The sequence below is a fragment of the Carassius carassius genome, chromosome 22 (genome assembly GCF_963082965.1).
Source record: "Carassius carassius chromosome 22, fCarCar2.1, whole genome shotgun sequence".
NCBI classification, from domain to species: Eukaryota; Metazoa; Chordata; class Actinopteri; order Cypriniformes; family Cyprinidae; genus Carassius; species Carassius carassius.
Genome location: NC_081776.1, coordinates 12,659,237 through 12,686,121, shown reverse-complemented (window position 1 = coordinate 12,686,121; position 26,885 = coordinate 12,659,237). Strand labels below are relative to the sequence as shown.

The 26,885-nt window shown below is 40.7% G+C and overlaps 1 protein-coding gene across 1 annotated transcript; it reads left to right on the top strand.

Moving 5' to 3' along the window:
• The first annotated feature begins 2,859 nt into the window (after positions 1–2,859).
• LOC132098987 (hepatocyte growth factor-like) lies at positions 2,860–26,189 on the top strand. The gene is made up of 18 exons (XM_059505324.1): positions 2,860–3,027; positions 7,088–7,232; positions 10,563–10,675; positions 11,099–11,213; positions 14,519–14,661; positions 14,839–14,959; positions 15,039–15,157; positions 15,482–15,647; positions 17,306–17,439; positions 18,181–18,274; positions 20,334–20,470; positions 21,264–21,296; positions 21,487–21,595; positions 22,987–23,061; positions 23,764–23,901; positions 23,982–24,088; positions 24,679–24,821; positions 24,919–26,189. The coding sequence occupies exons 1-18, from the start codon at positions 2,979–2,981 to the stop codon at positions 25,099–25,101; spliced, it is 2,124 nt and encodes a 707-aa protein (XP_059361307.1). The 5' UTR covers positions 2,860–2,978; the 3' UTR covers positions 25,102–26,189.
• The last annotated feature ends 696 nt before the right edge of the window (positions 26,190–26,885 follow it).

Genomic DNA, 26,885 nt, shown 5'->3' with positions numbered 1-26,885 from the left:
GCTCATTGACTCAATGGCTGTGCTGGGACAGTGCCAGGAGGTTATAGCCACAGTCAGCAAGATAAAGAAACAGAGGACAGAACAGAAGGTGTGAGTGGTGCCTTTCTAGGATATTGCTATGCGTTTGCTAGGTGGCAATCCCTTCCCCTAGGATGCAGTCACATTCAAAATAGTTCGGAAAATGTTTGCAGGCATTCCAGTCATTTTAAATCTACAAGATTGGAAATTTCACATAAGATTTCCCCATACAATTTTGTTTTGGGTTCAAGTTGTTCATCATGTAAATTTTCTGCGTTGACCAACAGAAAGTTTTTAGTGTTAAAGTGACTTTTTTGTGAACATTGCTTCATATATCACTACACGATTAATAATAAACCATGGACCTGCATATTTTGCAGTAACAGCATTAAACCAACATTTAACCCCCCCCCCCCCCCCCCCATTCTTTATCCAGTATGGGCAAAAATACTTCAAGTCAATGGGATCTGAAATTGTTTGGCTAACAACATTCTTCAAAATATCTTCTTCTGTGTTCCTCAGAATATTGCATACAGGTTTGGCATTATATGAAGGTGAGTATGATGAGTATGATGAGAGAAATTTTATTTTTTGAGAGGACTATTCCTTTAAACCCTTCCCATTTCTTACAATCAGCTACATTTGCATTCAGATATGCCCCCATCCAATCAACATCCAACTTTTTTCCCTCATTATTCATCTTATTTAGGTATATATGCCACAATATGGAAGAAATTATCTTGCTACTTTCCTTGCATTGCAAGTTATTAGCACACATTACGTGAAGCAAGATTTTGGACAAATGAGATTTCTTTGTGGACAAGTCTACTCAACACAAAGTTGCACAAATGGACAAAATGTCCTGATGCTTTTCACTGTATCATGTGGGGAAAAGCTTGTCCTGAGCAGACCCATCCCACAGAATAGTTGTCACTCTGGAGTGTGATACATGACATGGACAGATGTTCTGGCAAATGGGACTGTATTGTTATCATTTGCTCAATAAAGACCCTTTTATCTTATTGTAAAACTAGTTCTTGTTACAGTAAAGCCTGCATTGTAAAAGGGTGGAATTAATTCCAATTGTGCAGCTTTGTAATGGGCTTCACCAGGTTGTGCCGCCCATGGAGATTGGGTGGTGGTCGAAGCCCAGCCTGATGTTTTTAAGTTAAGGCATTTGATCTGGCCATATTCTCCCCTCTGACTGACATCTGGGCTCTACTGCTGTTGGCTGGTCAGCATGCAGCTTGGGCCCACCTGCTCGCCACACATAACACAATGCAAACATTTCAACAGTTAGGCCAACTTTAAAAGCTCCATGCGACTTAATGAGAAAGAATCCAAAGTCTGCGTTTCACCTCTTTCTATGTCTCTCTCTCGCTCTCTAGAGGGTATTTAGAACTGCCCATTAACGGCCAAAGTGTGGATTTCCTGTGAAATAACGATTGTGCCCTCCACATGGTTCGCGTCTAAATACTCAAGAACACTTAGTTAAACATGAAGCCCGGCGATCGGCAATCTGAATGGGATTGCTTCCAGCTGTGCCACTCTGACCAGCATCCAAAGCGGGAGATTCTTTCTTTATTGATGCTGTAGCTTATACTGCATATATTGGCTTTGCTGTGGAAAAACAGGGTGGGTGTGAAGTAGTCAGCCATTCACTTACTCCCAATCCCCTCACCATGATTTCATTTTCAGATTGCAATCAAACTGCTCTGTGCCTGGAGGTGACCTTACGGATGACTGCTTTAGTCTCTTGGATAACTTAGTTTCATGGCGAAGGGCTGTGCTGTAACTTCTCAGAAGTTCACTTTGATTCCTGATTTTTCTTAGGATTGGTTCTGTCTTCTGGTCAATAATTAAGAATAGTGAATAAGAACTAATGTCAAAAGGGTAGCTGTCTCAAATGCACGTTTTAGGGACTGTTTAATTCAACCATGGGTGCAAGCATTGATACTGATGATGTATTACTTTTTTCCCATTTAAATGTGTTGCAATATTACAGTGCTGAGTTTGAAGTCTGCAATAATTACAAGTAAATATTTCTTCACTTCCCATAAATTGTGTAAAAATGCATATAAAGCCAGTTTCTTATACAAGCCTTCCCAGGAAACTAGATTCAAATTTCAGTGTTCGTCTCAGAGCCCCTCTTTTACGTGCTATAAAGATTTTACTCTAAATGAGCTCTGATGTCTGAATAAAACTAACATGGTTGACCACTAAAGAATGCCTCAAATAGAGAAAAAAAGTGATCACATTTTGTACTATATTGCTACTTTCTATCAAGAAATATGCTGATAATTAAAATTTACAGGTCAAATACTTTGATTTCTAAATTTTAGCCAAAATAGTCTATTTCAGACAGTTTGGAATATGTAATGCATGAGACACTTGTATGTACTTTTATGTTTTTTTTTTTAAGCTAAAAAGCTCATTGTAGTTGCATGGAAAAGAGCAGCATAACAATGTTTCTCCTATTTTGTGTTCCACTGATAGTAGTGATACTAGTGTTAATGTCCCTACCTATATTTATAACTTTGACACACATATGACGAACGAAGCAGATTTTAATCACAAGAAGCTCCATAAAACAACCACGGTTTAAGAGTAGCTACTTTCATTATTATTATTAGTCATCACTCGCTTAATACGCACATTTCATGGCCAGACTGCATCTCTCTAATGTGGTTATCAGTCAAAGCTCTAGGAAATGACGCGTTCATCCATCAATGTTCTGATTATCCCACATCCACTTCTAAATTTAAGATTAAACTCGCCAATGAACGCAAATGTTGTGCGTGCGTGCGTGTGAAAGAGAGAGAGTGTGTGTGAGAGAGAAGATAGAGATCGCTGCGATCCGTTTCTCACTCACACCAGCAGCAGCAGCACCAGCTCGGACCTCATAAACTCTCCATCCCAAATCCTGGAACATAAGACCGAGAATCGTGAAATCGGACATAATGTGGATTTATCAAGCTCTTCTGTTCGTCGTACTTTCTGTGGAAGTGGGTGAGTGACCAGCGCGTAATGCGAAAGTGAAGTCAATATTGATTAACTGATCGTGTAAATCGTTTAAAACACAATGCAAATATGTGACTGTTAGATTTATTTGAGGAATATCACATAAGTTAAACAGAAGGTCATTAAGTTATGTATTCATAACTACTTCACGTAGGTATTTTTTTTTCTTTCTTTTTTTTTAATAGGCTAAGTGATGTGCTTGTTTATAAATGCATTTTTAGGGTACCTGTGATTGTGAGGATATTGGATATTATTTTGTGTATGTCTTGTATTTAAGACTTACCATGGTGATCAAATACCATATTTACTGCAGTCATACTCTAGTGAAACTACAAACCATCAGTGTCCTCACAAGAAATAAAAAATAAAAATAAAAAGACCAAAATATCCCAGAGGGTTCTTCCTCTGAAGGAGATCTCATATTAATGCCAAAGTACACTGTAAACTCTCACTCCCAAGGCTCTAAAATTGGGTTTAATTAAACTTTATTACCTTTGAATAAAGTTTAATTGTTGCAAATTGGTTACGACAGTAGGTTACGACCAGCTGTAAGTTCATTGCACTTCTCAGCCGTTTTGAATGACTTTACTGATGAAGAAAGTTGAGCTGAAACTCTAAACTCTTAGAAATGCAAGATATTATTAAAGTTGACATATTTACAGTGTACAGTAGAAACTATGGTTATCACAGTAAACTGTTGGAAGGTTAAGTAGACTATTGGTGAAAAGGAGCTCATCTTTTTCTCCACACAGAGTGACTGAGGGGTTCATTTGAGTTTAAATCAATTTAATAACAGAAAATCCTCCCAACTTTTAGGTGGAAAGCTAAAAACACAAATAAACAATCCAAGTGGTTTTTAATATAATTATGTTTAGGAAGCAATAGTTTTCATACTGTCCTCATTCACACTAATGTATATTTGGTTTGGATTTTGCACAAATCCATTGACCTTTTCTCATGTTTCAGTCTAATAAACTAAAGCCTGAAGATGCTACATGCATCACGTAGAGCAGAGGATATGGGTTGGTGTGGCCTAGTGGTCAAAGATCTGGGCTGGTAGGTTGTAGGTTCAAATCCCACAAGTGATGAGCCATTCATTACCACCATTGTGTCTTTTAGCAAGACACTTTTCTGCAGTATTGCCCTCAGGGGGCCTGAAACTGCAAAAGTTTTATAAAACCGCTAACACATACACTACTTTCAGTCCTGTTGCACTGAAGAATCTGATGCTGAATAACAGTGACATGAATCGTTTGATCCACTACAGCAATGCAACTGTCCCTTCCCAGTGTGCACATTTCCCGCAATGGGCAAAAGCACATATAAGGTGAATGGACTCTCTAAAGCTATTGACATGCTGTGCAACATCTGGACAGAGCAATTTCTCCCATATTTCACTATTGCAAATATCCACCGGACCAGATGTGCTGCGTAAACACAGAACGAGAAGTTCTTCAAACTTTCACTGAAGCTTTAGGAAAGGAAAGGACATTAGTGAGTCAGACTGAAAACATTAATGCTGATGTTTCTCTGATGCCCGTCCTCATTTCTACCATAAACGCACCATCCCGTTGTTATTTAAGGAAGAGATTTAGCCAAATCTAATAAGCAGGCTGGGAGATAAAGATGCCCCCGACAGACCAGAAAGAGGAATTTAAAGGAGTCTAATTGGGGCGCTGAAGGAAAAGATCAATGTTTGAAGAGCAACTCGATGAAATCCAGATGTGTTCAGATGCGGCCCAAACATTAATAATGTGTTCTCACCAAAACCGCTTTAGCCACAAAAGTTTTAGCAGGAGATTTGCCAGCACTGCACGTGTCTGAAACAAACTGAGTGTTACCTTACACCGCTGATTTTCAACAGTTTACCAAATCACTTAACAATCAAGGCACCGGGCCCAAGACTACTGCACGAGTGACATAATGGCACATGGGAGAGATATGTAGACTTTTATTAACTTTTTTTAAAAGTGATCGTTAACCCAAAATGAAGCGAGCATACCTGTCAAACTTAAAACTACATTAGACAAAAATAAAACTGTCATAAAATGAATCCATATAAACTTGTATGCTGTATTCCGAGTTTTAGGAGTCATTCAATAGATTTGTGTGCGGAACAGACTGAAATTTTAGTTGTTCATTGGTAACATTTGTGATTCAATGATTCTTGAACACGGATTCCTACAACAAGTTGTTTAGTCCAATTTGTGAGCAACTGAAATGTTTCAAAAGAATGATTGGGTCAAGTTTAGTCCTGTCCCAGAGGCCATCCTTGGTGAAATCTGCAGTGTTTCGTCTGAGGGCGAATAAGTTCCCCACACAGATTCCACTCAAGTTCAAGTTGATCATGCAGATTTGCCGTGCTGACCAACAGCATACCAGAGGTTTGCTTCATACATCTCTGCACTACTGACAACCTACACATGGACATAGTTTGAAGGGGTTCACCAGCGGAGCTAATTTTCTTGAAAGCTAGATATGGCAAGTTTTTTCAAACTTCCAAAGCGAACTGCAAACAAACTTGTTTTGGCCCAATTTGTTTGAAATGACAGCTTTCACTTGCAGTTTATGGGGCCTTAAGCCCTTACAGTAGTAGTTTGCTGTGAAGTCCACATCACTGTAAATTAGGCAGAAGTGTGCTTTGAAGGTCTGCAAATGGATACTTGTGAGCAACCTTGTGAAGCCTATAAATACAACACTTTTGTTGACTTCAGATGGGCTTCACAAGTCCAGAAGCCTCAAATACACATGCAACGGATGAACTCTCTGACTCAGTGTCCGGTTCCTGCCGTTAAAGCTCACTGTTGGGAAAATTAGCGGTAAAAAGATGTCTTACATTTCAGTGTTTTCTTCACATAAAGGTTTCATATGATTCAGAAATCTTGAAATAATGTACAGATACTTTGTATAAACTACTTTGATAAGACAATAGGAGACAGTAATGACAGAGTTTTTAGTTTTGGGCGAACTGTCTCTGTATGTTTAACGTTTAATAGTGCAGATCAGCAAATTAAAGTGAAGTGACATTCAGCCAAGTATGGTGACCCATACTCAGAATTTGTGCTCTGCATTTAACCCATCCAAAGTGCACACACACAGAGCAGTGAACACACACACACACACTGTGAAAACACACCCGGAGCAGTGGGCAGCCATTTATGCTGCGGCACCCGGGGAGCAGTTGGGGGTTCGGTGCCTTGCTCAAGGGCACCTAAGTCATGGTATTGAAGGTGGAGAGAGAACTGTACATGCACTCCCCCCACCCACAATTCCTGCCGGCCTGGGACTCGAACTCACAACCTTTCGATTGGGAGTCCGACTCTCTAACCATTAGGCCACGACTTCCCCTCAAATAAAGAATGTAAAGAAGATGTTGGACTTGAAACCACTAGAAAGATTATGGATATTCATAGCTTTGAATGTAAGCTGACTTCAGGGATGTCCTCGGAGTGCAGTGAATCATGAGAGCCTGGGCCCCTCTCACTGGCCTCTCATTCATTTCTGCAGAAGAGACAGTCATAAAATAATAAACAAGAACCTGATTTTGCTAATGTGAAAGGACATGAATGTCGATGACACTAGTTATGTTCACTCTGCTTGCTTTTGTTTGACATCAAAGTATCTTGGAATTAATGCTACACATTATATGCTTAAAACAATTAACTATTTTCAACACTGCTAATAATAAGAGATATATCTTGAGAAGCAAATCAGCATATTAGAATGATTTCTGAAGGATCATGTGACACTGAAGACTGATTCTTTATCTTACACACCCCAAAATTTTGAACGGCAATGTGTATATTGTAAAAAGAATTAAAGGCATTTCACATCACAATGCTTAAGAGGGTAAAATCTGTCAAATTATATCAGTTTTACGTCACATAGAGATGCAAATTGGGCACAAATGGCACCATTTCCTGAGAACGACCCTTCTGATAATGTGTGTGACAGCTCCCACATGTAGGAGATTACGAGTATACATCTACATGTGTTTTAAGTATCTGCATATGTGTTTGTGTTTAATCTCCTTGTCTCTTTTGTTCAGAGTGCAGGAAACAGACATTGCAAAGGTATCAGAAAAGTGAAAACAGCCGGCTGCTTTGTACAGACTGTCCGGAATCACCTCGAAGTAGAAGTCTTTCACTGGATGACTGCGCACACAAATGCAGCAAGAGCAAGAAGTCCTGCAGGTGACACATGCACATGTAATCAAACAAACACAAAAGTTTGAAGGGATAGTTCACCTAAAAAATAAAATTCTGTTATTATTTACTTATACCATTTATTCATTATGATGCCGTTTGGGTTTTTTTGAGTGTTATTTTGGTATATACTGTTGATGTTAATGTGGACCCGTGTTGTTTTGAACCCCAATAACGTACTCGGTTACTAACGTAACCTCGGTTCTCTCTAGAAGAGGGAACGAGTACTGCGTTTTAGCTAAGACGCTACAGGAAAAGTCTCTTTTCACGAAATACTGAAGCAAAAAATTATCCTTAATTTTGAAATTTTTGTAAAGCGCATTTGCAGCAGAACACAGCCATAGGCGAGACGGCTCGCTCGCTCATTGGCTGCTCTGCGGCAACTGCACAGCCTATCGAGCGCAGGCTGATGCAACATCAGACCAATAAGGGCGCATCGTGCCCTTCATACCACTTCCCGCCGAAACGGGTGTGGCCCAACCCTATAAAAGGAGCTCGAAAAGGCTGACTCACCTGATTTATTTCATCGCCGAAGCGAACCAGAGTGAATCCTACGCACGGCAGAGAACGCAGTACTCGTTCCCTCTTCTAGAGAGAACCGAGGTTACGTTAGTTACGTTCTCTTACGAGAGTTCTCTCGTACTGCGTCTTAGCTAAGACGCTACGGGAACCCCATGTAAAACGCAGTGCGCGCAGGGATCACACACCAATAAACCTGAAGCAACGCCCAGGATTTACAGTGCACAGTCACCCGAGTCGATCTTATGGGCGCGAGCCCTGTGTGCAGGGCTGTGCTTACATGTGGAGATGGGCACTGAGGAGTGGGCATCGTCACTACATTTATAGCACCATCGGCCGTGGCCGGAACACCAGAAATAACACTCTTTTCGGGAAATATCTGGGTAGCCGTGATAACGGCTTTTGTGTGCAGGCAAGCGGGCACTCGTGCAGGCTTGCGCGTTGCAGAAGACGCTGAGACAGTCACAATTCTTGGAACTGCGTCAGTGCTTGGGTGAGAGCTCGGCCGCAGCGGAACTCGTACACCGGCGCTTTCCTAGCAGTTCCGGTTCCGGTTCTGCAGCGAGCCGCGCTAGACCGGCCCCACAAAGCTCTCAGTCACGGCCACCGCCTCCAGCTGCTTCATCGCGACAGCGTCAGCAACGCAGCTCAGGACCCCGTTCTCGAGGGAGCCGCGGCGCGGGGCGACGGCTGGAAGAGCGAGAACGGGGTCCTGAGCTGCGTTGCTGACGCTGTCGCGATGAAGCAGCTGGAGGCGGTGGCCGTGACTGAGAGCTTTGTGGGGCCGGTCTAGCGCGGCTCGCTGCAGAACCGGAACGCTTTGGCAGGAAGTGCTTAAACGCTTGTGACGCTTTCTGATCCTCGACAAATCTCTCGACAAACTCGTTGACAGACGATCCGAAGAGGCCAGCAGGAGTCAGCGGCGCGTCGAGGAACGCAGCGCGCTCAGACTCTGCGATGTCCGAAAGCGTTAGCCACAAATGCCTCTCAGCCACCGTAGCGGAAGCCATAACCCGTCCCATGGCCTGTGCAGCGGACTTAGTAGCACGGAGGGAGAGATCCGAAGCACTCCTCAGATCCGCGAGACAGATCGCTTCAGGTCCCATCTCATCCAGCTTGCGGAGGAGATCGCCCTGGAAAATCTGCAGTGTGGCCATGGTGTGTAGCGCAGACGCAGCCTGCCCAGCAGCAGAGAAGATCCGTGCGAGCAGCGATGACGTCATGCGGCAGGCTTTCGATGGCAACGCCGCCTTCGTCCGCCGTCCAGCAGAGGGTGGGCAAAGGTGCGCTGCTATAGCCTGTTCCACCGGCGGAAGTGACTGGTTGCCTCTGTTTTTAGCATCGTCCAGTGTGGAGAATGCTGGTGAAACAGATAAACGAATTCTCGCCGAGAATGGAGCGTTCCAAGCTTTCGACACTTCTTTGTGAAGCTCAGGAAGAAACGGGGCGTGCTTTGAGCTGGGAGAAAGACGCTCATCCGGGAGAAAGCTACCATCCAGCCGGGAACGAGAAGGGGGCGCTGGTGCAGACCACTCGAGGCCAAGGCTCGCCGCGGCCAGCGTGAGCACTCGCATCAGCTCCTTGTCGATATCAGCCCGTCTGCTGGGCCTCTGAGCAGAAGGCGCGAGATCCGCGGAGCTCGCCCAACCCTCACTGCCCGAAGCTAGCAGAGAGCACGTGTCCTCTTCCTCCGACGCGGCCCTGAGATTCCACTTCCTCGGAGGACGCGGCAGCAGACAGCGGGCGCTGACCATCGGGAAGCGATGCAGGGGAGGCTAGTGAAGCGGAGAGAACCAGCGAGCTCGGTAGCGCTGGAGGCGGTTCCGGTAAACGCTGAGAGCAGCGCTTTTTACGGCGCAGCGGAGGATGCAGGATTGGAGAAGAATGCCAGGCGAGTCCTCAGAGTCACCATCGGCAGTAGCTCGCAGTGAGGGCAGCCGCCGTCAGCGAGCGCGAGCGCTGCATGATCCTCACCCAGGCAGGAGACAGATGATGTGACGGTCTCCTTCGCTGAGCGGGGCTCTGCACGAGCCGCACGAGGGCATCTTTAAAAAGACGCAGCTCTTTTACGAGTGTGCGTCGCAGGGCGAACACACACAAGGATATAAAAAGGATATAGGCGCCGGAGAGTGCAGCAGGAACGGCAGTGGAAGGCGGCGAAGGCCAGCAGCTTCAGAAGTGGCTCGTCCCACTGAGATGCCTATCAGACGGCGCTTGCTTCCTTCGTGATCCAGCGATGCGTGAGCTTCGCTGAAGAGATGAAAAATCAGGTGAGTCAGCCTTGTCGAGCTCCTTTTATAGGGTTGGGCCACACCCGTTTCGGCGGGAAGTGGCATGAAGGGCCCGAAGCGCCCTTATTGGTCTGATGTTGCATCAGCCTGCGCTCGATAGGCTGTGCAGTTGCCGCAGAGCAGCCAATGAGCAAGCGAGCCGTCTCGCCTATGGCTGTGTTCTGCTGCAAATGCGCTTTACAAAAATTCAAAATTAAGGATAATTTTTTGCTTCAGTATTTCGTGAAAAGAGACTTTTCCCGTAGCGTCTTAGCTAAGACGCAGTACGAGAGAACTCTCGTAAGAGAACTGGACAAAAACATTCCTCAGAATATCTTCTTTTATGTTATGCAGAACAAATTAAGTCATTCAGGTTTGGGATGACATGGAGGTATGTAAATGGGAACAGAATTTTCATTTTGGGGTGAACAAATTGTTTAACAAATGAGACGCTCATCTGATCCAGGTGGGTCTCGGACCCGACAGAAGTCTTTAGTTTTCTTAGTTTTCTCTACTTGCCTCCTTACAGGGCATTCTACTTTGATCACATAAACAGGAAATGTCACTTACTTCCCTTCGACCGTTTCTCTGAAGGCGCAAAAAGAGAGCGAAAACCCAATTATGACCTTTACGAGAAGAAAGGTAAATATTTGCAATACGCTTTCGAAGAAGTTCACTCACACTTGACTTTTTACTTGCATTTCTTCTGAAGTTTCCTGTAAATGTTTAGTTGTAATACAGAGCAAATGCCAGTCATGTTTGTTTAGATCACTGGCTTTAAGTGTGAAATGTAATTGTAAACAATACGTGCTTAAGACATTTGGCAGCAGACAGCAAACCAAGTATAAGAAAGCATGATGATAAGTGTTGACGTTTACAAGATGCTGTGTGTTTATGTTTTCAGCAAGAATTGAAGTTGAACATTTAGATTTATGCCGTTATTGTCAATAAAACTCTTGCTTAGAGACTTTAATCACATCAGGATGTCAAAGAAATGAATAATCTGTAAACATCATTTATAGTTTCAGATTATATGAATATCTGTGTGCCGTATGTTTTCCACAGACTATGTGAGAGAGTGCATCATTGGGTCAGGTGTCAACTACAAGGGAAGAAGGTCATTCACAAAGACTGGAATTACGTGTCAAGCTTGGAATATGTCCATCCCACATGAACACAAGTAAACATTTTATTTTATTTTATTTAAAAAACCTAAAAGTTTCAATTTTTTAGACAGGCACCAATTAAAGTTCTCTTAAAAATTTGTCTCAGCCAATAGAAACATGCATCAACATGCTGCATTGTGACTCGTCTTTGTTTCTTAGTGAATCGGGTTCTACAACAATGCAGCCGGTACATTCAGATAAAACACAAACAATTTATATAGCATATGATTTCTATTTACACTTTTTGTGAATAGCATCTATCAATGTTTGGAATTGTAAAACAAGATGCTTATTGTTGCAATTTACACTGTGTGCAAACATTATCTAACAATATTTATACTATGTATAAATAGTATTTAAGATCTGTTACACTTCGTGTAAATAGCATCTACCCTTTTTTACACTTTGTAAATATCTGTCGCTAATAAAAAATGCTATTCATAGTGAATTCTTGCCTCTTTCTCTTAAACCACTCACTCCTCTGTAACACATTCTCTCTAAACTTCTCATTTGCAGCTTTCATATGCTCTCTGACAGCTAGCAATTTTCGCAATAGTCCTCACTGTTCCTAGCACAGACGTGCCATTAGCTGTTAATCGCCGCTAGCATGCTATCTGCCAACAATCGCTGATTAGTCTGGACTGCAGATGAGATTGCTTTCAGGCCTGGTTATTTGAGAGTCATCTTTCTGACAACAGAAGTTAAGTAGGACTGTACATAACATAAGCCAATCTGTTAATGAGGTCAATTTTTTCCAGGTCCTTGTTAGCCAAGATGTTGTTAGCTTTACACTGCTTATAAGCTGTATAAAGGTTTTAGAGGTGAGAGAATGAAAGAAAGATAGAGAAAGAACAAGAGGAGGAGGATTTATGGACTGAAGTCATGTTCTGTCTGCCCTCCAGCTGAGCTCACAAAGCCGCAGACACATTAAAATACGAGCAGCACTCGAGACTAGAGCACAGATGCTAATCCAGACCTTCTCCTCCCTATGGATAACAATACTTTCCTACTTCAATTCCCTTCAAACCTTTTTCCATGTGATAAGATCTTTTTCCTCTCAGACTCAAGCTTCTCATTCTGTCAACCAGCACAACATGTCCACCTGCCTCATCCATTTGGCCGAGCCAAATGGGGAGACAGCAGAAAACAATCAGAGAGAAGGTAATGTGAGCCAAGTAAATCTTCTCTGAGAAGACAAAATACGCAAGCCTTTGTCCTATCAGCAAGGTGTTGGTGCTGTTTCCACAGCGACCCGCTGCCCTGAAATGTCACTTTTTGAGATGTAAATCTTTGGTACAAACACAAACGAAAGGTTTCCAATAAATGACCAGTTTCAAACCCATATAGTCTCCTGGTGTTGTAAATGGGATTAAGAAAAGTTTAAAGTTTCTGTTGGGATTGCATTCAGAGTGTGAGAGTGTCTGTTGGCAGCCAGAGAGAAATGGCTGGCTAACATCTGTTAGCACAACGTCATTAGCTATAGAGAGCTCAGGCCTCATGTGGAACCAGCCACAAGATCCAGATGCAGGAATCCAGTCCATTCCATCACTGCAAGCCTTTTTAAAATCCAGTTGTTCAAGCAATGCATCTGCTCTGCATGGCTTTTGTTTAGATGGTGTCCTGATATGGTGCCATTCTAGCTTATGTTGATGTTTTAGAAGCAACAGGATTTTTCCAGATCATTTCAAAGGTTTGGGTTCACTTAGATTTAGATCATCAGATAGCATATGTTGGGGCACAATGTGCTTGGTTTACATGGTTGTTAGCTGGTCCAGGCTGGTTTAGATGATTGATTCAAGTCAACCTGGTAGACAGTTCCTCCAATCCAGTTCAAAGTTTAGCTCCAACCCTAATTAAAGACAACTAAGCAAGCTAATCATGGTATTCAGAGTTACTAGAAAGTAGATGTTAGTAGGTGAGCTTGATCAAGGTTTGAGCTAAACTCTGCAGGGCAGTGGCCCTCCAGGGCTGGATTTGAGGGTATCTATGGAAGACATCCATACTGCTTATTGTATATAGCAGTGATTCTCAATTCCAGTGCTGGGTTACCACTGCTCTGCACATTTTGTATATCTTCCTTATTTAACACACCTGATTCAGATCATCTGCTCATTAGGAGTGAGATCTGTGAACTGAACTGAGGGCGTCAGATAAGAGAGAAAATGTGCAGACCAGTGGTGACCCAGGACTGGAATTGAGGACCACTGATGTATAGCAGTGGTTCCCTATCCTGGTCCTGGAGAACCCCCAACACTGCACATTTTAGACGTCTCCCTATTCAAACACACCTGATTCGACTCATAAGCTCATTAGTGAAGGCTCCAAGACCTCAAATGTGTGCATCATATAAGAGAGACACCAAAAAACGTGCAGTGTTAGGGATTCTCCAGGACCAGGATTGGGAACCACTGGTGTATAGGACTGTGGGACCTGGTTGACCAGGGGTGTCCAATCTTGCTCCTGGAGGGCCACTTTCCTGCACAGTTTAGCTCCTACCTTCTCCAACATACCTGTTAAGAATTATTAGTAATCCAAAAAACCTTGATCAACTGGTTCATGTGTAAAAGGTGGCCCCTCCAGGAGCAATATTGGGCACCCCTGTGGTAGACCATTTTGGTCATCCCTTAGAATGTAGACTATCCTGGTGTGGACCACCAAGTTTCTTAAAGTGACACACCCTTTACGGCATTGGTCCTGCCTTTTTTCACGCTGGGCTCATTCCAGGACTGATCCTGGCAAAGTTACTAGGCCCCATCCCGGGACGTGTTTGCATTCACACAGAAGTCACTCTGACAAATTTCCGGCAATTTTCCAGGATCAATGCTCTGTGTGAAAGGGGCTTTAACTAGTTCCATCAGGTAGCCAACCAGCTTAAAAGGAATGACCATGCTGATCAACCCGTCTCATCTCAACCCGTTTTTTCTGTTGTACAGCACAGCTATGCAAGTTCTCAAGCTGAACCAGCACTGGCACAAACTCAAAATTCATACTTTTCTAAGCTTATATTTTTGGCTAATTTGTCTGAATTGTTCAATCAATATTCCAGAAGAACAGGTCTGTCCTATCCTGCCTCTTGAACACTCTGCAACATTCTTCTCTAGCCAACACACCTGCCTGGAAGTTTCTAGAAATCTTGAAGACCCCGAATAGCTCTTTCGTGTGTGTTTAAATAGAGTTCGAGCTGCATACTGCAGGACAGTGGCCCTCTAGGAAAATGGCTGGACACCTCTGAAAAAGTCCATTTGAGCTGGTTGATCTGGTTGATGAATTTCTGTTTCTAAATGTATTCCCTCTTCTTATTTGTATATTTATTTAACAGTTTCAAGCCTGCCAGGCACAAAAAGTTCGACCTGCGACAGAACTTCTGCCGAAACCCAGACAATGATCCAAGTGGTCCCTGGTGCTTCACTGAACTTACTGAGATGCGGCACCAGGAATGTGGGCTGCCCCAGTGTTCAGAAGGTTAGAGATGACTTCACCAATACTATATAGAACATGTGCTTTTGTGTCTGTGCAAATCTGTATTTGAGAGTACCGTATGCCCGTATATTTGTGTTTGTTGTACTGTCTGCATGATATTCCATTATTATTATGTGTGCATTTGGTGTTTGTAATACCTGTGTGCATGTGTGTTTGTAGTAGAGTGTATGAAGTGTAATGGGGAAACATATAGAGGGCCCATGGATCACACAGATAGTGGGAAAGAGTGCCAGAGATGGGACTCACAGAAACCTCATAAACACACCTACCAGCCTCACAGGTACAAATTCACATCTATACACAGACACACACCCCAACTGTGTGTTTTACAAGATGCTCCTTTGTATCTATATTTATAGGCATGTAGGTAAAGGCCTGGATGACAACTTCTGCCGCAATCCCAATAATGACGTGCGTCCGTGGTGTTACACGATGGACAAAAACACACCATGGGAGTACTGTAACATCAGTGTGTGTGGTATGTTAACTTTTCCACCTTTCATTCAATAAAACTTTTGTCATTACATTGTTGAATACTAATCAGAATATTGTCTGTTTTGAGTTTAGTTCAAGCTAAATGTTTCTAGCACATGTGAAGGAAACCACTCTCCCATCGCAGATTCTTGTATGTGTGCGTGATATTTAGTTTAGCCCAGGGATTGTGCACAGGTGCACTGACTTGTAAATCTTGTGGTTCAAGTGTTACTCCTGTATTTCATTCATGGCATCTTTCAAATGGAAACATTTTTCAAATGCTGACGCTTGGAATTCCTGACATTCTCTCTCTCTTTCTCTCGCTCAGGCTCAGATAATGATGTGGAAGTGGAGGTGACCACCTCTTGTTTTCAGGGTCAGGGAGAGGGTTACAGGGGTACAATCAATGTGACCCCTGCAGGACTGACCTGTCAACGCTGGGACGCCCTCTTTCCTCACAACCATTCATACACACCACACAACTATAAATGCAAGTGAGTCATGCTACACTTATGTTTTTCAGGACATGTTGCTGTGTGGTTGCTAAAGTGTTCTGATGATTTCTATGATAGTGAGGTAGTTGCTGTGTAATATAGCTAAACATATACAGTACAGACCAAAAGTTTGGAAACATTACTATTTTTAATGTTTTTGAAAGAAGTTTCTTCTGCTCATCAAGCCTGCATTTATTTTATCAAAAATACAGAAAAAACAGTAATATTGTGAAATATTATTACAATTTAAAATAATAGCTTTCTATTTGAATATACTTAAAAAAAAAAAATTATTCCTGTGATGCAAAGCTGAATTCTCAGCATCATTACCCCAGCCTTCAGTGTCACATGTGACATCCAGTCTTACACATGATCATTTAGAAATCATTCTAATATTCTGATTTATTGTGAGTGTTGGAAACAGTTCTGCTGTCTAATATATTTGATGAATAAAAGGTTAAAAAGAACTGCATTTATTCAAAAAAAAAAAATTCTAATAATATATATTCTTATAATATATTTTCTTTCCTATCACTTTTTATCAGTTTAACACATCCTTGCTGAATAAAAGTATTGATTCTATTTTAAAAATAGAAAGAAAAAAAAATACTTTGATAATGAATCATCATATTAGAATGATTTCTAAAGGATCATGTGATAATGTTCCTAAGAATTCAGCTTTGCATCACAGAAATAAATGATAATTTAAAGTATAATAAATTTAAAAACAATTATTTTAATAATATATCACAATATTAAATTTTTTTCTGTATTTTTGATCAAATAAATGCAGGCTTGATGAGCAGAAGAAACTTCTTTCAAAAACATTAAAAATAGTAATGTTTCCAAACTTTTGGTCAGTACTGTACATAAAGTACATACTTGATATATTTCGTACAGCTTTTTAGTGAACCTTAATTACCATTAAACAGCTAATGATTCCAATTAGATTCAGATTATTAGATGAAATGTAGTTATGAAGAGGAAGCTTTTTTTTTAGATTGTTTTTTTTTGCTAAGTTTAGAGTTTCAACAATATACAGTACAGTCATTTTTACCTGCATTTATTTTAAATAGACATTTTTAATAAATAAAACGTCACATGGGAAAAAAAATCATTTGAATCAGAGTTTTGAATCCATTTTGAGTCCATTGATTTCTTTTTTTTTTACATTATTATACTAGCAGGTTACTAGTCTAATGATGCATTCTTTAGGAAAATTAATGACCAAATAAAAAATGTGCCTAAAAATTTCACAGTGATGCTTAATTTTATGTTTCCAGGAAAATATACAAATATACAGTATTGTTAAATAGCTGAAACATTGTCCTTGTAGCTAGGTGGTGGCTTACTGTCAAAAGCAAGTTTTTTATACAGTGTGTGTGTGTGTGTGTGTGTGTGTGTGTTATATGTATATATATATATATATATATATATATATAAATATATATATATATATATATATATATATATATATATATATATATATATATATATATATATATATATATATATTCTAGCTCCTAGTTATGGGCTAGGATTTGGGGCTTGCTCACATCTGACTGATCCTAAACCACCACTGACATCCTGAAAAAGAATAAGCAAGAAAAATATACATGCAAAAATGATTTTTACAGAATTGTTTGTGTCCCACTCAGGGATCTCAGGGAGAACTTTTGCAGAAACCCTGATGGCTCTGAAATTCCCTGGTGTTTCACAACAGACCCAAAAGTACGCAAAGCTTTCTGTACCAACATCCCCAGATGTGAGTCAGAGAGCTTTGACAGCACAGGTGAGCCTACACACACACACATCTTACACGCACACACACATGTATTGCCCCGCATGGCTAGGAATCATGAACCATGATTAGCAACATAATGAATTGTGTTGTTCCAAAACACTTAGCTCTTCATAATTTACAAGAATTTTAATGATGAAAGACAAAGATGTTTTGCGCACAGGCGCCATCATGGACGTATGGAGACTGCCTGTAAAGATCTGGCACCCAACTCAAGTGTGGTTTTGTTCTGGGTACCCCCACATTCCCTTCATCTGTGTCACACAAGCAATCATAAAAGAAAAAGAATTTTCTGTACAAATTTTGTAGTCCATTTTAAAATTCTATTAGAATAATCTCTTTTTTATGCATGTTCCAGCTTTGTGTTTCAAAAGACACATTTCTCACCAGAAGAGTATCTTTGAGGTTCCAGGTCAGAGAGACAGGGCAGTGCCTCTCTGGATTCACTCAAACTTCAGTCAGATGTTGGCACAGACAAAAGCTTTTTTCCCTTACACGTTTGCCAACCACCAATTTTAAAGTGGCCCCTGACGTGAAGTTGGCCCTCCCCCACTAATAAAATGCTATTTCAAACATGCTTACTTCATGACAGCATGGATACAATCAGCAAATCCATAAATAATCTAAACATGGAGCTTTGAATAAGCATGGATTTTACTGAAGGTACATGCATGTGTTTATACTTGCTTGACATTGTTTCTTATCTTCATGTCTGTTTTATCTGTGTCCTAGAATGTTATGAAGACAATGGGGAGAGTTACCGTGGTAATTTGTCGAAAACAAGATCTGGGATTCGTTGTGGGCTGTGGTCCGACCACACATTCAGGTACATGTTTCCATGAAATTACTGAAACCATTTAAAGCTGCCATGTGTCAGTTTTAAAAGAAGTTAAAATACACTCTAATCCATTGTTCAAAGCAAACCACTGGCTGCCATTGTCCAAAATAATATGTAGAGCTGTACACTCAATCAACTGTGTTATGGATTAGTATCAATTGAAAATATTACACCGCAAAAGACTGCTATTTAAATATCTGTATCTGTGTGAATGAGCAGCACAGGTCTTTACTGCAACCTGCCAAAATAAAAGTTTGTATTATCTTGAAGAATTTATGACAGATATATATTACTATTGTATAACAGAATGTACTCCTGGTAATAATAATAATAATAATAAAATTTATTAAAACATTATTTGCAGCTCAAAAATAAAAGCAATTGTGGATTTTCCATTAAAGATTGAATTGTTGAAGCAGAACAGATTTTATAGGAAACAGTCAATATTTTTGAATTTCCATTTGGTGACACTACAGAAATTGACAATTATAGTATATTATAGAGAGTACGGGTCAGTCAATATTTGTCTCTCAATGACAGATCTTTTTTAAAATGTAAGAAGCTGTAAACACTTTCAGTGCTAATGTGTTACAAAATGTAGTTCACTTAATTATGCAATGAGTTTAGTGTAAGGATCCAAGATGGTCGCCAAATAAGCAAAATGTTGATATAATACACTATATATATATATATAAAAAAAAAAAAATATATATATATATATATATGCTTAATTAAAAATATTTAAGTAACGACTGTTTTCACTGAAATTTGAACCAAAATCTTCATAGATATTGGGCATTGAGTATAGTGTCATTCATCTTGCATTGCCTGCACTGAAATCAGTTGTGAGTGTTTTGTGCTTTTCCATGTTTTACATTATGACACCTGACTATGTAGATTTCTATGTGTACTTCATTTTCCATGGATGTCCACGGCCCCTGCTGACAATGACAAAAACATCACACAGACAGTGTGCGGACCATCACGGAATGCAGACGGCCAAAGTATTCTTTGGGCTTTGTTCACTCACAATGTTCCATTCTAGTTAGAATGCTGTCTTAGAAGGCAGCTGTCTATGTAGGCAGTGAGGCAGTTCACTAGGTTTTGAAATATGTAAAGCTGCTTTGCACTTTTGCTCTCTCTTGGTTTCCTGTTGACTCTTGAAACCAGTCTTCTTTGTACAGTAGAAGTCATTTATTAGCAGTGATGTTGAGTTTGCTTTGAAAGGCAGTTATCAGGCAGAATTACAACATCGAAAGAGAACCGAGGCAGTGATAACAAACAGAGAAGGGAGAGACGGGCTGCTCATATTCATCACTGATACACTGCGGACAGAAAGTACCACACACTGTTCCACGGGAGACAAATGCCCCATAAAGCAGCTCGCTCAGCATCCTGTAGTCCCTTGACTCGGACTGAGCTGTTAACATTACTTAATTTACAGGAATTTTAAAAGCCAAAATGGCACAGACAGATGGACATTTTGCAGGAGTGGCCTCTGACCCCAGGAAGTGCTGTCCCCCGCTCTCAAAACACGGGCAGATCAAAGCCAATCAGCTTCTTCAAATGGCGTCCAGCCAGTGAGTCTGCCTCACTTGGGGTCGAAAGGTTGTCTTTGAGAAAACTCAGTGTTGGCTTGTTCAGCGGTCACTGGGGACAAGAAATTACCTCTCCACTCTATCATTCTTTGCTTCCTATACATTTTTCATTCTAGGTTTTCAGCCCCTGCGATCCGAGGGCTGTCTGTCTTGCTCTAGGATTTATTTTCTTTGTAAGTCAACTCTGTAGAAGTCGCTTGGCATGCAGTTTTGCGCTGGCTTGTGTGTAGCCTTGAGGACAGGTGGTGTAATACGCAGAGCCGCACTGACCGTTCTGAGTTCATACTTTCAAACTTTTATGGGTGCTGGAGGAATGATATTAATATGATTCCTTTTGAACATCTTGCCACACAATGACATACGAGTCAACATTTCCATTCCTCTTGTGCTGGCCTGTTTCTCTGAACTGAGTAGCTGATTTCCTGTTCTTTGTTTTTGTGTGTGTGTAGGAGAGACACGCAGTCAGCGAAGGCCAGCGCGGGCTTAGAGTTGAACTTGTGCAGGAATCCAGACCGAGATAAGCATGGGCCATGGTGTTACACGTCCAACTCCTCTATTCCCTGGGACTACTGCAGACTAGAGCGATGTGAGTTTCCCACTTCCTGTTTTGTCTTCTCTTTTCCCTGGTTAAAAGATCAATTTAATTCTTAATGGCACACTGGTTATGATGACGGACAGGTTCTCTTGACCTCCATGCCAGGGGTGTTTTGTCATTATTTGTAGCTTTCAAAGCCTGTTGGATATTATGGAGTGAGTTTGTGTCTGGGGTTTTTTTTTTTTTTTTGAACGAGGCGTCACTCTGAAACACCAGACAGATGCAATCCTCTTCATCTTTGTGCCCATACAGCTGTGTCACTGCAGCTGGATTTTTATAATTTTGTTTAATTAAAGAACTTTTGTGATGGTCAGCTAGTGCATGTTGATGAATGAGATGCTGTTTGTGTGGGCTTGGCATTCGTCATTATAAAAGGAAACATATTCTAGGTATAGTTCTATAACACTGTATATAGGTGTTTCAACAATAACCCCATTTTAATTAATGAAAATTGAGTTGTTGTTTTTTTTAACAAAGGAGTAATATGCACCTCAAATGTTTCATTTAGTGCTGTCAAATGTTTAATTGCATCCAAAACAAAAGTTTTAGTAAACATAATGTGTGTGTGCTGTGTATATTTATTATGTGTGTATATATAAATACACACACATGCATGTATCTAAGAAAAATGTTTTCTTTTTATATATAAAATATTTACATAAAATATAAATTAGATTTCAATATACACACATTTATGTATATATATATATATATATATAGTTTCATTATAATATTGATGCTAGTTTTTTAGTGCAAACTAACATTTTATGTCTTTATTATTCAGGTAAATCAGTGTCAACTGATGACCATCAAAAGAGTAAGTTCAAATATCAATTATTTTTTGCAGACGTTTACCATGCAGTGTCTCTCAGTTGATGGGCTGCTTGCCTATTGTGGTCACAAGCACCAAAGAAAAAAATAGGCTAAATGCAAATAATAAAATAAAACATAATTCATATGAATGCTCTGAATACATTTTGTCTTCTCTAACAGTATTCTCTCATCAGGTGAAGGACCAAAACCATCTTGTTTTATACACAAAACCACACGGATTGTTGGGGGGATGCAGGTGCAGCGGGCTGAGGATGGAAGCTGGGTGGTCAGCATTCAGAAAGGGTACACACTTCCTGTTTGATCAGTATGAAGTATTACGTATTATCTAAGTCAGTCTGCAGTAATCTAAATATGCAGATAAAAAGAATACTGCAATGTATTAAACACCTATTAAATATATACAGAAAATGGTAACATCTAAATTAACTGGTTTTATTTAGATCAAAAATATTATATAACATTGAAAGAATGCAAATGCGTTAATTTCGAATCATGTCAACTCTCAGAATATTTTTAGCATATTAATGGACGCGGCAATGTTAAAGTATTTGTTCTTGGTGGACTTGCAAGCTGCTGTAGAGCAAGTATAGACTTGCTACTGCCAACAGATACACACTGCTGCTGCATGAATAGGCATATAGTCTGGATGTAGACAGGTGGAGTTGGGGGAGGTGGAAGTTTTTAGAGAAAATATCATAGTGTGATGTAAGACTAGCTTAGAGCGAACTGATCCAGATCATTTAAATGTTGAGCAAGCAACATCATAGACTTCAGAATCAGCAGGAGCCATTCGGTTTGTGCCATGTAGGTAATGATGTGACTGCAAGCAGATTGCATGTAAACCCATACGTAGTTTCATGACTGAACTAGATATTTATACCTTCATAACTAATTTCATAGGTTAAATTAGGTAAAAAGCTATTTTAGGTAAGAATCGCAGGTTACAATGCTCAACATGTATAGCATTGCAATACAATTTAACATTTTATATTGACATTTTTTTTTGAGAATGAGTATAACATCTAATTTATAAAATGTTAAGTTTACTTTATTTTGTATTGCACATGTTGAGGGTCTCTTTTTAAAAAAAGTTAAAAACATTTGCAACATGTGGAACCCTAAAATATAGTTTGTTCAATATGGGTGTTTGTGTGTGTGTGTGTGTGTGTGTGTGTGTGTGTGTGTGTGTGTGTGTGTGTGTGTGCCCTTGTTTTTGTGACATATCAGGACACAACTCTGTATAATGACATGGGTATGACACAGGTATTACAAGGAGAGGGTGACTTATGACGACATAACCCATGTCCCCATTTTTCAAAACACTTATAATTCATACAGAATGAGTTTTTTTGAGAAAGTAAAAATGCACAGTTTCCTGTGAGGGTTAGGGTTAGGTGTAGGGCCATAGAATATACAGTTTGTGCAGTATAAAAACCACTACACCTATGGGATGTTCCCCATTTTCACAAAAACAAACATGTGTGTGTGTGTGTGTGTGTGTTTGTGTGTGTGTGTGTGTGTGTGTGTGTGTGTGTGTTTTAATGGCATTATGTTTTAGGATATTTGGCAAAAATATGTTTTAGTATCTAGAAAATTCAGAATAATATGTTATCTTTATAGCACTGGGGACAGTAGTTCTTGTAGACTCATTCTGATTGGTTCTCCCCCTACAGGAACAGACATTGGTGTGGTGGCTCTCTCATCAGAGAGGAATGGGTTCTGACTGATCAGCAGTGCTTCTCTACCTGGTAATCCTTCCATTCAACCCATTTTACATCTACTATTAACTAGCCACTCTCTCGACAATACAAACCACATTTGAGTTTTCCTCATTCTTGGGCGTGCATGATTCTGGCCTGTCACGGCCTTGTGTTCCCATCTGTCAGTTGATGTTTTCTATGAGATGTGTGGATCCAGAGTTTCCGGTTTAAGAGAGAGTAGTGACAGATCTGCTCGAGTTGTGACTGATGGCTCTCTGCTCTGTCAGTGGTGCATCTGTTTAGACTCTGTGTTCAACTGCATGATATATGCCCATGGATCTGCTTCAGTGACACTTGAGTGAAAACCTGCTGGCTCTGTTTAGTTTGAGGGGGGAAAGGGGGACAGAAGGAGAACGAGAGCGTGCGTGTCTGGCTTTTAGATCATCTCTACATTCCCCAGATCCGCTCCCTGGTGGGTTCAGCTATCTTGTGCTTCACATGAAGACACAGGCTGGATGCTGTGCCTTGATCCGAACTGGAGATGACTTTACCAGGGTCGCTCGCCAACTTACATATGTCACATTTGCAGAAAGTCTGTTCCGCTTCATCTGCGATCCACATCAGATTAAATATGTTCAGAAGGCTAAAATGACTTATCAACATTTTTCTCTCATACTCTAGTTGCATATTTTAGTTGTCATGTACTTGACATATATGCTTATATATAGTGTTTCTTGCACGTTCCCTTAGCGTTCCTGACCTCTCGGAGTACACCGTGCAGGTGGGGCTTCTTCATATCAATGCGTCCACTGGCACACAGGGTCTCCGGATCGCACATGTGGTCTGCGGGCCTGAGGGATCCAACTTGGCCCTGCTCAAACTCACGACGTAAGTGCATTTATGCATCTGCCCATTCATCTTTTCATTCATCCAGCCATCCTTTTGGTAACCCACAGTCTTATGCCCAGGCCTGCCCCTCTCTCTGAGCATGTGCGAACTGTCCTGCTTCCTGTCGCAGGATGTGCCGTTGCAGAAGGCACCTACTGCCTCATGTATGGCTGGGGAGACACTAAAGGTACTATTCTATTCTATTCTAGTCTAGAAAATTTTTCCTGTGGCTCAGTGGCAGAGCATTGCATTAGCAGCGCAAAAGGTTGTGGGTTTGATTCCCAGGGAACACACTTTAGGTAAAAAATGTTAGCCTGAATGCACTGTAAGTCGCTTTGGATAAAAGCGTCTACTAAATGCATAAATTTAATTTTAATTTTAAATAATTCAGTCTGAGCACTGTTAAATTATTACAAAAATATTATGAATATCCGAGGTATGATAATATTAATATTTCTATTTCTTTCCTACCTTTTTTCCTTTCTTTTTCCTTTAAACTAGTGCGAATATGGACACAGCTCCATTCATGAATTCAGATGGTCTTGTTAATAATCTCAAGAAAATATGACCTCTTTTATTCATGCTTGTATCTTGTGGAACAATGTGACTCTGCATCATTAAAACACACACTAGTACAAACTAAACATTCTTAACTCATTTTCCAAAACCCATGTTGAGTTATTTAGACACATAGGGCCATATAAATAACGAATTGCATTCAAACCTTCCCGGACCATCACATTTCTATTAAAACTGACCCTTTGACCTCTCTGTTAGGCACGGGTCATGAGGGCAGCCTGAAGATGGTGGGGCTTCCGATTGTCAGCAACAAGAGGTGTTCTCAAAGCCACAAAGGTATTCTGCCCATCACAGAGACTAAAATCTGTGCTGGAGGCAAGAGGGACCAAGGTGTTTGTGAGGTACGAGTCAGTTCCTGGTTTTTGAGAACTATCATTTCAGATGACTGTGTTTGTTTCATGAGTGTGACCTCTATTCTTATTGATTCACCTTTTACAGAAAGACTACGGTGGCCCATTGGTGTGCCAGGAAGGCGAGAGCAAGGTCATAGTGGGTGTGAGCATCAATGGCCGCGGATGTGCCGTCGCCAGGCGTCCTGCCGTCTTCGTCAACGTGGCTTTCTACTCTGAATGGATCCGCAAAGTCTTCAAATACTATTCAGACATGGAAATAAGTTACTAAATTATTATAATTTCCATAGATGTGGTGAATAGAACTCATGGTGCATTATGGTTTTTAGCATCTACAGCATGAAGACCACAGTTGCTGCATGATTGGTATACAAACAACTTTGAGGCCAGAGTTTGGTTTGTTTTTTAGCTTTAACTAAAACCACTAGTACGGAAAAGGTGCAAGGCAAGAATATCTGATGTTTTTGCAAACAAACTGCAAAAGTCAGACTTTTTTTTTTTAAACCAACAAATGAAGGAAATGACAACTTTTGAACTCTCTGGGAGATTGTTGTGGCCGGTGATTTAGCCCTCATAAATTAAGGACAGATGGATAAATGACGAAAGAAAAACAATTAGAAGAAACTGCGGCGTTAATTCTTACGAACCCATTTGTCTCGGCGCAGATGTTGTTCTAAATGTCATTCCCTGGAGATACTTGAAGATGGTAATAAGTCGACATTTTCAGACAGGACGGAACGTTTTTTTTCACTGGGGTGCTTTTTCCAGACATGATCACTTGTTCACATCTGAATTTTCTTCAGTGTACGTCATTTTTAAGGAGTTTCAGGTGCAAAATATAAGGACGGTGTTCCATATCACCGTTCCCAAAACACCATTTTCAACATCAACCACTTTGTGAATCAGATTCAGAGCGGCGGTCTTTACCGTGGTTGGTATACATGCTTGAATGGGATGTTATCACACACCACCAGAAGGGTTCAGTGACAGTCTAATGTTTTGCACCTTGCTTTACTCCAGTTTGGAGCATTCTGTGGCCCCTTTGGGGCTGTTTTGTGTACTGCACTCCAAAGAGTGTGCTAATGTCACTCTGTACATCCGTAGGTCTTATAGATCTGAAATTACAAACATCTGAAGGTCTTTCCTTTCACATGGTGTAATATATCTGTCGAAAATTTTATGTGCAGTTTTTGAAGTATTTATTCATGTCTTTTATAGCTAGACAAAATTCATGGCATTTCATCCTCCAGAAGTGTTTGTGTTTAATCTGGCATGTAAATTTGAAACATAACAAAACAAAATGACAATATGTCTTTAAAGGAAAATATTGGGTCTAAAAAGAGTTTCAACTCGGATATAGCTTCCATGTGGAGGGTCTTAGCCACGAGTGCATAGATACTTAATCAAACTGCAGTACTAAATAAAGTGATGCAGTCGACAACAGGCAGGGTAACTCTTAAAGAGGTCATCGGATGCTACATACACTTTTACAAGTTGTTTGAACTGAAATGTGTGTTGGCAGTGTGTGTACACAACGGCCCTATAAGGATAAAAATCCACCTACTAAAATCTTTACCCCTTTCTCAAATCGAGCTGATCTCAGATGCCTGTCTTTGTGACATCATTCAGACAGACCCCTCCCACGGTAGTTTGATTGACAGTAGCGTCTCAGCATTGACTGGACTAGTGTCTTACATTAGACCTGCCCTGAGTGAGCTGTCATCAGTCCACCATTGTTTCACCACCGGAGTGAATGTAGACAAGAATGTCTCCTCAGCGAGTGAGGTTTTCTGTTGTTGGACGTAATAATGAACATAGCAGTCGTTATTTACTCCTGACATCTGAGCCGCTGAAGACACAGTGGATTGCATTTGTTTCTGAAGGGAATGCGCCCTCGATCTACCTAAATGCGTCTATTTTCGCGCAAATCATTCGTGGTCCACCTTCACCTACAGAAAAAGTGAGTATAATGTTTTTTAATGAATCTTTGCAAATTGCCTTTCCTAATAAAGTTTTAATAAGCAAGTCTCACGATGAATACGGCTAAAGTATACA